The sequence below is a fragment of the Xenopus laevis genome, chromosome 2S, assembly GCF_017654675.1.
Source record: "Xenopus laevis strain J_2021 chromosome 2S, Xenopus_laevis_v10.1, whole genome shotgun sequence".
Classification (NCBI taxonomy): Eukaryota; Metazoa; Chordata; class Amphibia; order Anura; family Pipidae; genus Xenopus; species Xenopus laevis.
The window spans coordinates 166,501,500-166,513,858 of record NC_054374.1 but is presented as its reverse complement, the minus strand read 5'-3'; the positions used below and the strand labels follow the sequence as shown (position 1 = coordinate 166,513,858).

Genomic DNA, 12,359 nt, shown 5'->3' with positions numbered 1-12,359 from the left:
AGATAAATACAGTGCCAATTCCATGTATAATACCCCAGAACACACAGCAGATAAATACAGTGCCAATTCCATGTATAATACCCAGAACACACAGCAGATAAATACAGTGCCAATTCCATGTATAATACCCAGAACACACAGCAGATAAATACAGTGCCAATTCCATGTATAATACCCCAGAACACACAGCAGATAAATACTGTGCCAATTCCATGTATAATACCCCAGAACACACAGCAGATAAATACAGGGCCAATTCCATGTATAATACCCCAGAACACACAGCAGATAAATACAGGGCCAATTCCATGTATAATACCCCAGAACACACAGCAGGATAAATACAGGGCCAATTCCATGTATAATACCCCAGAACACACAGCAGGATAAATACAGGGCCAATTCCATGTATAATACCCCAGAACACACAGCAGATAAATACAGTGCCAATTCCATGTATAATACCCCAGAACATACAGCAGATAAATACAGTGCCAATTCCATGTATAATACCCCAGAACACACAGCAGATAAATACAGTGCCAATTCCATGTATAATACCCCAGAACACACAGCAGATAAATACAGTGCCAATTCCATGTATAATACCCCAGAACACACAGCAGGATAAATACAGTACCAATTCCATGTATAATACCCCAGAACACACAGCAGATAAATACAGGGCCAATTCCATGTATAATACCCCAGAACACACAGCAGGATAAATACAGGGCCAATTTCATGTATAATACCCCAGAACACACAGCAGATAAATACAGTGCCAATTCCATGTATAATACCCCAGAACATACAGCAGATAAATACAGTGCCAATTCCATGTATAATACCTCAGAACACACAGCAGATAAATACAGTGCCAATTCCATGTATAATACCCCAGAACACACAGCAGATAAATACAGTGCCAATTCCATGTATAATACCCCAGAACACACAGCAGGATAAATACAGTACCAATTCCATGTATAATACCCCAGAACACACAGCAGATAAATACAGGGCCAATTCCATGTATAATACCCCAGAACACACAGCAGGATAAATACAGGGCCAATTTCATGTATAATACCCCAGAACACACAGCAGATAAATACAGTGCCAATTCCATGTATAATACCCCAGAACACACAGCAGGATAAATACAGGGCCAATTCCATGTATAATACCCCAGAACACACAGCAGATAAATACAGGGCCAATTCCATGTATAATACCCAGAACACACAGCAGATAAATACAGGGCCAATTCCATGTATAATACCCCAGAACACACAGCAGATAAATACAGTGCCAATTCCATGTATAATACTCCAGAACACACAGCAGATAAATACAGGGCCAATTCCATGTATAATACCCCAGAACCAGGGATGGGCGAATTTGTCACACGACTCATTATCACAACCTGTTTCTGCCTTAATAATGCAAAGTTTTGCAGCAGGGTTTTCAGGCTCAATCTTGTGCTGCTTCTAAAATGCTTTTTTATAACTGGCATAGAGGATGAAAAGTTGAAACCAGGACCAGATTGGCTTTAACAGTGCATTCCTCTAGCTAACTCACACAGAAGAGCATCAGAATTGGTGGAAGAATGCACATACCAACCCCAATGCCAAACTATGACTTTTTAGATTGGAATGTTTGTGAGATTCCCTCCTTGGATTGGTTATGAGACCAATTGTAAGGTCCATTCGCGCACGAGCGTCAACATGGACGCGGACGCGAGCGCGTCGGAAACTGTCGCGCGCCGAAGTGGACGCGGGCGACGAAACGCCTGCTGACGCAACGGCGTGCGGGGTGATGACGCTGATGACGCTGGCGTCTTCACGTTTGGCGCCAAGACACTGCCTTTAAAAAGACGCTCTGGAAAAGGATCCTTGCTTGGTTATAATCCTAGCTCTTGGATGTGACTTGATTCCTGATTTCGGTTTGACCTTCGGCTTGTTTCCTCGGACTTCTGATTGACTTCTACCTGCTTGACCCCTTGCCTGTTATTGGACTTCGCTTGCTATCTGCCTGCCCCCGACCCGGCTTGTTTTCGGTTACGCACGAACTCTGCCTGCCCCGACCTTGGCCTGCTCCGACGATTCTTCTGCTTACTCCTTGGTACCCCGCTTCTGGCTTAATCTGGGACTGTTGGCCATTCCTTGCCTCCTCACATCTGGACTCGATAACCCAGGCTTGACACCAATCCTAGACGGTAGTGGGGAGCGAGGCCTTTGGAGAGAGCTTGGGTTCTAGGTTTGGGTTTTATTTTCCTTGGGCATTTCAGAGGGTTGTGAAGCCCTCTTTATGACACGTGCTGTGTAAGAAGACCAGACATTCCAACCCCACTACGGATCTCGGTTCAGGAGCAACTCAGGAGCAGAGAAAGAAGTCATAGGTGGTGACCTGTGGTTGGTAGAATTGTGTTCCTTGTAATGGAATTTACCAGCTACACACAGATAATTTTGTCTCAAAAATATTTTCTGAATAAAATCCACCACCCTCGAGCAGTGGCAAAAGGCTGCCATTAAAGTCAGTGCCTGGCTCAATGGTTGTTTTCTCTGCTGGTGTTTTTGCACCAATTTAGACATTCGCCCTAGTTAAAATCTCAAGAATTTCATGAACAATAGTGTTACAACAGATGGTGAGAAGAGACCTGTTGTTTGTACATGAAGTAGATACATTTGTGTTGTCTACATCACTTTATCCTTCTATAAATGTTCCATAAAACAAACTGGCATGGGTTGTTCTGCAGAGATATTATATAGAGTAGCAGAATGTTTGTGCCTATTCACAACTGAATTTAATGACTTTCACTTGAGTTCTAGACCTGTGCTCAAATCTGGGGCTCTTGCTATTGAACATTTGACCCAAAATATTTCAAATTTCTTTTGTTTGAAGACAAAAAATAATGGGGTTGGCTAAATGGGGAATAAAAGTGTACAGAAAAACAATTAGAACATTTAAGTCAGGATCAAGAATTAAGGGGATTTGACTTGTACAATATGCAAACAACCTGGGAATAAAGTACAAGCCAATGACAATTAAATGAGTGGTACAGGTATAAAATGCCTTCTGCTGGTTTCCATTATTGGCTGATAAGTGCACAGCCCTGATTATAAGAATATATGAGAGAATAATAACAGCCAATAGGAAGAGGTGCACACACATGCCAGTTATAAAACGGTTTCTTTTTTCCAAGGTAACATCAGAACACGCCAAAATTATTACAAATTGGCTGGCACAGAAACAGTTGTTGACCCTGTTTGGTCCACAGTAAGGAAGCTGAACCGCGATTAAAGTCATAGCTAATCCAAATAGGGCAGCAAAGGGCAATAACATGTAGCAGAGGAGAGTCACCAGTTTATTGGTGATAATGGAGTGATATCTGAGAGGTTTGCAAATAGCAACATAATGATCAATAGCCATCAGCATAATGATGAAGGAGTCAAGGCTTCCAAGGGAATGGACACAGAAGAGCTGGAAGAAGCAACCGTAGAATGTTATAGACCCTGCTCCAAACCAATATTTGCCAATGATTTTAGGTAATGTTATTGTGTCAAAGAGAAGGTCAGAGAGAGCGAGGTTGGCAATAATAATATACATGGGGTGGTGGAGTTGTTCCCTCAGAATAATTAATATGATGACTGTGCTATTTGCAATCAGTGAAACAATGTAGGCAAGAAATATTGTAAGTGAAACTGGAAGGAAGAAATTTGGATGTAGACCTGGGAAACCGAGGAGGATAAATTCAGTGACAGTAGTCTGATTCGACATTGAGATGGTCATGGTCTTCATTGATCTTCTATTGCGCTTCAACATGGAGAGATGAGTGGACAAGAAGAAGACAGATGCTGGCAAAGAAACAGACCATCTGCAAAGAAAGCCCAAGTAATCAAAGTTAATGTCAAAAGACTTGGTGAAACTGTAATGAGTGAGAAGGTTCCTGGAGAAGCCCTGGGCACAACTGAGGACATCTTGAAAAGAGACACCCCTGGACCTTTGTAAAAATGTGGCTATACATTTGGAAACAGAAGTGTAAGGGAGAGGGCAGTCCTATCTATCATCATCATAATTTTCTTAAACTATTGCTATGTATTTATCTTTTTTTCCTTTCAATCTCAAATGTAGCGTAACACTTACAGGATGGCAATAAACTGGCATCTGCACGTGGGTGAAACCTATGGGTTCTGTTCTGCTCCAGGGAGGATTATGGAGGATTATGGAGTTTATATAGAACTGAATTCAGTCATGCATAAATAAAGTACCCGGCTTGGGAAATGTGTCCATTAATTAGTCAAGGAAAGTGTTCCACATTAGTCAGGGTATTTTTTTCTGCTTAACTACAATACATTTTACAAAAAACAAATGTAGCAAATGTAGTGGTTTGTCTGAAAATTCCTTTTATTTTATTCAGTTGGGCAAATTGAATTAATTTTGCCCATTAACCTTGTTGTTGGTAAAATCATTTATCTGTAATTAATACAAAAAATCCTCATTAATTTACTCCTATCCCATTGGGGTGTGGTTTCTAAACCTGGCTTTGTAGGTAGGGATCCTTGTTATATATGAAACACACCCAAATGTAAAGAAACATGGAGAATAGCACAAGCATGCAAAATAAGGACTGTGATTGGCACATTGATTTGGTAGCCCCTATGTGGACTGGTATAGGTTGCTAGGTTTGCCGTACACTTGGGTTGTATACAATCGAAACTTGCCTCCAAGCCTGGAATTGAAAAATAAGTACCTGCTTGAGGCCAACAACATCCAAGGGGTTGGTGGACAACTCACAAGCTACTGGTTGGGGATCACTGCCATAAGAATTAATGCCATAACCAGGTTAGGCATGTTCAGGGATGGAAGGGGAAGCTGCTTCCCTTTTCAGATCCTATCATGTAGGGTTACCACCCAACTGGTTTTGACCCGGACAGCCCGGTTTTCAGAAGGTTTTGGAAAACTGTTTTGGGAAAACCAGACAGGATTTCCGTAGATTGATGTGGTGACTGGGCCAATCGCTGCTGCCACTTCATCACCCTGCCCCGTGACAGGTAAAGATGGCAAAGCCTTTCAAAGGGGAGGCACTATGTGATTCTGTTACTTTTCCACTTGATGGAGGCAATGGTCATGCAGAAGACCTTGAGGCCTAAGTAGAAGAAGAAGTTGAGGAGCTGGCTTAGCGGTTAAATGATCAGCCTATGATATGAAATCTCTTGCTAGAAACCCTATTTTGATTCCCGGTTTGTGACCTCGGACAAGTCACTTAATCTCCTAGTGTCTGTGCCTATAATGGTTTGCTGCTTTGAGTCCCATAGGGACCATGATTCCCCTTCCTTCCAGAAGAGATAGGATTAGCTAGTGCGAGGGTAGACTCGGTTAAAGTCCACTCTAGGGGGTTGAGTTACTGACATTGGGATGTCTTTTTTTTACGAATTGTATTTTTTTTCATTCAATATATGTGGGTTTTTATTTCTCTGTTACTCACAAAAAAATTTGAGATTTATTAAGTGTAAAAATGACAAAAAAGACAATGCTTTACCAAGTAAAAACAGATATCCTATATAAGTCAATGGACCTTTTTTAAAGATATTCAGACTTTCAGAGGTTTTCAGATTTTCGCAAATAATTGTCTGAAAAACTAAAAATTTGAGAGGTTTTAAATGCTTTCGAATTTTTTAGAGCATCGTTCTGTGTTTTTTTTTCCATTCGTATTTTTTAAGATTTGGATCTTTTAATAACTTCATGGCATTCATAGTTTTAGAGAAAATAATTTTACCCAAGGTTTCAAAAAGCTCTAGTACCACTACAAAGGGCCTCTTGGAGCATGGATCAGGCTTGGGGCAATAAGCAAAGTAGCCAGAGGGTCAAATGAAGAAAACATAAGGGTAAGTATCCAGGGTATCAAAAAACAGCATAGGGAGTGAAGAGGTCAGGCTAGAGAAGCACCACTGTGAGGACCTTGCCTGTGCCTAACACTATCAAGGGAAGAAAATCTGTGAAGATATTCAATTGTACTGTTCTCAGCCTCAAAACTATAGACCAGTTAGTCTGACGTCAGTGGTAGGAAATATTTTTGAAAGGGTATTAAGGGATAAGATACTTGGCTTCATTGCAAATCATAATAGCATGATGTTGTGCCAGCATTATTTTATGTGTAATAGATCTTGCCAGACTAATTTAATTTCTTTTAATAAGAAGGTGAGCAGGGACCTTGACTCTGGAATGGCATTGGATGTGATTTACTTAGACTTTGCTAAAGCATTTGATACAGTGCCACACAGAAGGTTACTGGTTAAAGTAAGGAATGTTGGCCTGGAACATAGTATTTGTACCTGGATAGAGAACTGGCTAAAAGATAGACTACAAAGAGTGGTGGTAAATGGAACATTTTCTAATTGGACCAGTGTTGTTAGTGGAGTACCGCAGGGCTCTGTACTAGGTCCCTTGCTTTTCAACTTGTTTATTAATGACCTGGAGGTGGCCATTGAAAGTACTGTTTCTATTTTTGCAGATGAGACTAAATTGTGCAGAACTATAGGTTCCATGCAGGATGCTGCCACTTTGCACAGTGATTTGACTAAATTGAAAAACTAGGTTCAATGTTGATAAATGCAGGTTATGCACTTTGGTAGAAATAATAAAAATAAACTAAAAGGCAGTGTGTTTGGGAGTTTTCTTAAAGGAACAGTAACACCAAAAATGAAAGTGTTTTAAAGGAATGGTAATATAACATACTGTTGTCCTGCACTGGTACAAATAGTGTACTTGCTTCAGAAACACTACTATACTTTATATAAACAAACTGCTGTGTAGACATGGGGGCAGCCATTCAAAGCTGAAAAATAAGAAAAGACACAGGATACGCAGCAGATAACAGAAAAGCTATGTAGTATACAATGGAATTCTTCAGAACTTATCTGTTACTGTATCTACTGTGCACTGGGTTTTATTTGGAGGGGTTGAACTTGATGGACTTTGGTCTTTTTTCAACCCAACTTAACTGTGTAACTATGAACTGGAAGACTTGCCATTAATGATCATCTGGCTTTTTCTCACTTTCATTATTTGATTATTGAATTAATTGCATGGAAGCAGCTACCACATGTCTGCCCAATATGCACTTACAGTCAATGTTCAGGCAGGAGCCAAACAAATGTATTGTTCCTTTTTATTTCATAACATAACTTTATTTTATGAATGAAGGTACATAATCTTTTATGCAGAATACTTGGGAGTAGGGGTTTTCAAAAAAAACAAAACATTTGATAATTGGAAACACCCAATAGGATTGTTTTTCCACCAATATGGAATTATGAAGCTTGTTTACCATCGTGCAGGAAATCTGTCTCATTTTCAACAAATTTGTGCCTGAACAGTAACCCATGGCAACCAATAACATTTTTTTAGATTGTTGCTTTTCCTTGCTCCTGGCTGCACATAGCGTATCAATGATTGTTGCCATGGGTGACTGCTCTGTGTCAGTAAATGAGTCCCAATTCCATGCACCCCCTAGGATGTAGACATCAAAGAATATCACCTAGAGTGATATTATGCAAACAATTGATTTTCTTGACTCAACAACATTTGCGTTGCCTCATAGATTCATCTTCATGTGTTCCTTCATCTGCTGGTTTGGTTGTCCAAATCAAGAGCACACAACCGCTTGTGTACAGAAGGGTAAAGATTGAGTTGATCAACTTAAAGGATCAAATGTGTCATTTTGGTTCGATTTTAAAGGCAACGAAAGAAAGATTCCAGGGGCTGTAGAAGAGACAATTAAACATGACAGACCTATTCAATGAGCCACATGGCTGTTCTGGCAGTACTAGGAAGACAACTGTACTGCGGACACCTTGTGGTTAGTTTTCGAGTCAAATATTTTCTGAGAAATTAGTACGGATCTTATTTCTTTGGTTCTAAGACAATATATAATAGGGCTGGCTACATGGGGAATATATGTGTAGAGACAAAGAATTAAGACATTTACATTAGCATCAACCATGAAAGCGATCTGACTTATACTATATACAAACACCCTGGGGACATAATATAAGCCAATAACAAACAAGTGAGTCATACAAGTGTAAAATGCCTTCTGCCAGTTCTCACTGCCGGCTGCCGAATGTACAACTATTATTATGAGAATATATGAGAGTAAAATTATAGACAAGGGCAGGAGGAGCACCACCATGGCAAAAATATAGCTCAATGTTTTTAAAAATGTTTGGTCCTCACAGGCTAAAGGAATTAGAAATGTTAAGGAACAGAAACAGTTCTTGATTTTATTAGGTCCACAGTAATGAAGTTTTGCAGCAAGGGCAGAAATTACTGATACTCTAGTGCCATTAAACATCCAGAAGCAGTAACAGATAATAGTGACCAGTTTATTGGTGATAATGGAGTGATATCTGAGGGGTGTGCAGATAGCAACATAACGATCAATAGCCATCAGCATAAGGACGAGGGAGTCAATACTGCCAAGGTAATGGACAAAGAACATCTGGAAGACACAAGGATAATAAGAGATCGATCCTGCATTAAACCAGTATTTGGCAATGATTTTTGGTAATGTTATTGTGTCAAAGAGCAGATCAGAAAAAGAGAGGTTCCTGATGATGATGTACATGGGTTGGTGTAATTGCCGCCTATGACTGATCAGTATGATAACAATGCTATTTGCCACCAGTGATACACAGTAGACAAGAAACATTGTAATAGAGACTGGGATATAGAAGTCCTGATGGAGATCTGGGAAGCAGAGGAGAACAAACTCTAAGACAGTGGATTGATTAGACATGGAGATGGTCAGGTCTTCTCTATGGACCAATGGACTGTAGATGTGGATAGGAAATAAGAATGATAATGGTTCACTGTAAATGGACTTTCTTCAATGTTGCTCAGGGATTGAAACCTCAGACAAATGTATTTCAGATCAGTCTTCCTTATGATTCCGAGCAGTATTGGAGAAACCAGGCAAAAGTGAGTCTGAAAAGGAACATATTAAATAAATTTACTTAAAGCTGATTTGTAAATTAACTACGATGGAGAATGTTTATATAAGTCATGGAAAGTATCTGATTTCTTTTTTAGCTAAAGGTAGAACTCTTTTGAAAATAATCAACCAAATCCAAAAATGATGGACTTGTTTCATCCCTACTTTCAAGATTAAAAATAAAACAAAGATGGGTATAAAAAGATTTGATTAGGAAAGATTTGAGAGTTTCTTATTTTATTTCCTAAGCAAAAGAACATCAGCCTCTTTCTTTCTCCTGACAACTTCCTTGACTACTTGCTGGTCAGACTGGTGGGAAACTGACCAGCAGGTGGCGCTGTTGTAACAAAATTAATTCATATTAACAGTACATATATCCCTTAAAGGATAAGTAAACCTTTAAAAAGAGTGAATGTAAAATTGATGAGGGGCCATTCTAAGCACTTTTGCAATGTACATTCATTATTTATTTTGTTTTAAGTTGTTTTAAGATAGTCATGTAGAGGACTTCCAGATTAAGACCCACTAGAATAGTTTGATCTAAAAGAATGACAAAATCTATTTTTTGTAGTAAGTTGGCCGTGTCTCTTAGATATGAGCCCAAGTTCATATACAAATTCCTTTAATACTTGTTTTTTTTATATCCACAATAGGGACTACCCAGTGGATACTTTGTTGTAAATAACAGGGGTTTGTAGGCGGTATTACCTTTAAAGGATAGGTAAACCTTTAAAATAAGTGAATATGAAATGAATGAGCGTGTTATTCTAAGCACTTTTGTCACTTACATTCATTATTTATTTTTAATTCCAAGATATTTGTATATGAACTTGGGCTCATATCTAAGAGACACGGCCAACTTACTACAAAAAATAGATTTTTTCATTCTTTTAGATCAAACTGTTCTAGTGAGACTTAATCTGGAAGCCCTCTACATGACTGTCCCTCATGATCTGGGTCTGAATAGTTTATTACGGAATTTCTACATTTATTCTTAAGTTGCTGATATATAACATTTTGCTTTTTGATGGTGCCCACTACCAGCAGACACAGGGAATGGAAATGTTGGCCAAATATGCCGCATACATTTAGGGGCCCATTTACTTAATTCGAGTGAAGGAATAGAGGAAAAATAGTTTGAATGTTTTTTTTGACTACTTCGACCATCGGATGGGCTACTTCGACCTTCGACTTCGAATCGAACGATTCGAACTAAAAATCGTTTGACTATTCGATAGTCGAAGTACTGTCTCTTTAAAAAATACTTTGACCCCCTAGTTCGCCACCTAAAACCTACCGAGGCCAATGTTAGCCTATGGGGAAGGTCCCCATAGGCTTCCTAACAATTATATGATCAAAGGAATATCCTTCGATCGATGGATTAAAATCTTTCGAATCGTTCGATTCGAAGGATTTAATTGTTCGATCAAACGAATATTCCTTCGATCGTTTGATCGTAGGGATAGCAGAAAATTTTTCGAGTTCGATATTCGAAGTCGTAGGATTTTACTTCAACGGCCGAATATCGAGGGTTAATTAACCCTCGATATTCGACCCTAGGTAAATGTGCCCCTTAGTGTACCTGTAGCTCTAGTGGTGGTAATACGACATTCCAATACCACAATAATTCCAATATTAGAGCCATATTGAGAACATGTAATAATGTGGTCATATTTCAGTTAGGAAGGGGAACAGAAGATTCAGCTTTGTCAAGTCAATGGCTGAGCCAGGATATGGTATAAATGTTTACTCTAATTTAATGTGAAGGACCCATTAATCGAATTCACCAATGGGTACAACGAGGCCCATTGATCATCATTTTAGTGGTTTTAGAGGTCTTTGAAGCCACAAATAAACTCATTTTCTCTAAAACCACAAATTTCATGTTATATATTCAAAGATCCAAATTTATAAAGCACAAGTAAAAAGGAAACATCTGAACGGAGCACTAAAAAAATCCAAAGACCACTAAAACCTCTACGAATTCGAGTCTTTCTGACAATAATGAGCAAAAAAATCTGAAAAACTTTAAAAAAAAGATCCAATAGGATCAGCGCAGCTCCCAATGACTTTTACTCTCTTTACCTGGGTACGTATTGTATAAGAGATTTTCGTGGTTTATACGCTTAATAAATCTCAAATTTTTACAGTGTTAGAGAAATGAAAAAAATAAAAAATTTTAGAAAAAAATGCAATTTGTGAAAAAAGTAGAGATTGAAATGTTATTAAATCAACCCCATAGAGAGCTTTCAACATAGTTCAGTTTTATCCAGGCCACTTTATCTCATTTGCTGAGACTCCTTGGTATGGGATGGAACCTATGGAAATGGTCGGACTGAGACGGAAAAAAAATGGTGGGCTTTGGCCTTCGTGTGCCCCACTAGCCCAGACCCACTCCCCCGATTGGCTGCCTCTAATGTAAAGAATGCGTGACTAATGCGGAGGGGCGACAACATGCACACAGCGGTACATAGGGGTCGGTCCAGAGTTTTGAAGTTGGGAGGGGCCCCTGGTGTCTGCCAGGAGGGCCCTTGGTGTTGCAGCCTCAGTGGGTCCCCAAGGCTCCAGTCCGGCCCTGTCTATGGATTAGATGTAACTGCAGTATTTATAAAGGGATTACTACACATAATTAATTCATGAGGATAAGAAAAAGATGAGGTTGCATTAAAATATTGTTCCCCAGCTAAAACAGGTAAGGATTTCAGAGAGAGGTGATGACACATGTATAAAATGCTGAGGGGCCTCGAATACGGACAGTGGGTGCAAAGAACCTCATACAAAAAGGGCCTTCATATTCCAAAGTCACCCGAAGTTGCCGGACGACTAAATCTCCCGGATCTCCCAGTGTGACCTTACCCTTATGCATTTGGAGAAAAAAGTCGCCATAACAAAAAACACCCATTGACTTTAATGCATTAGGATAAAAAAGTCGCCATAATAAAAAACGCCCATTGACTTTAATGCATTAGGATAAAAAAGTCGCCATAAGAAATATATGCCCATTGACTTTAATGCATGTAGACAAAAAAGTCGCCATAAGAAAAAACACCCATTGACTTTAGTGAATTAGGTCAAAAAAGTCGCCAAAAGAAAAAACAACCATTGACTTTAATGAATTAGGACAAAAAGGTCGCCATAAGAAAAAACTCCCATTGACTTTAATGAATTAGGACAAAAAGGTCGCCATAAGAAAAAATGGCTATTGACAAAAAAGTTGCAGAGACAAAAAAAGCCACCGAGACAAAAAACATCCGTTGACTTCAATACATTTGGAGTAAAAAAAACTGTCCCATTTTGAAACCTATTGACTTCAATGCATTTGGCAAATTTTACTCTGTTTCACAATTTTTTTTATAATTTT

At 39.1% G+C, this 12,359-nt stretch overlaps 2 protein-coding genes across 2 annotated transcripts; both read right to left on the bottom strand.

The window, feature by feature from the left end:
- Positions 1-2,799: 2,799 nt before the first annotated feature.
- On the bottom strand, positions 2,800-3,803 carry LOC108710074 (olfactory receptor 56A5). Its single transcript, XM_018250469.2, has one exon. It carries the CDS (start codon positions 3,793-3,795, stop codon positions 2,887-2,889), a length of 909 nt encoding a protein of 302 aa, XP_018105958.2. The 5' UTR covers positions 3,796-3,803; the 3' UTR covers positions 2,800-2,886.
- Positions 3,804-7,179: 3,376 nt separating this feature from the next.
- Positions 7,180-9,195, bottom strand: LOC108710072 (olfactory receptor 1496). The gene has a single exon (XM_018250466.2). The coding sequence runs from the start codon at positions 8,801-8,803 to the stop codon at positions 7,832-7,834; it is 972 nt and encodes a 323-aa protein (XP_018105955.1). The 5' UTR covers positions 8,804-9,195; the 3' UTR covers positions 7,180-7,831.
- Positions 9,196-12,359: the final 3,164 nt, after the last annotated feature.

Excerpts from the sequence above, each read along its gene's own strand:
- LOC108710074 (XM_018250469.2), bottom strand. The coding sequence starts at position 3,795 with ATGACCATCTCAATGTCGAATCAGACTACTGTCACTGAATTTATCCTC.
- LOC108710072 (XM_018250466.2), bottom strand. The coding sequence starts at position 8,803 with ATGTCTAATCAATCCACTGTCTTAGAGTTTGTTCTCCTCTGCTTCCCA.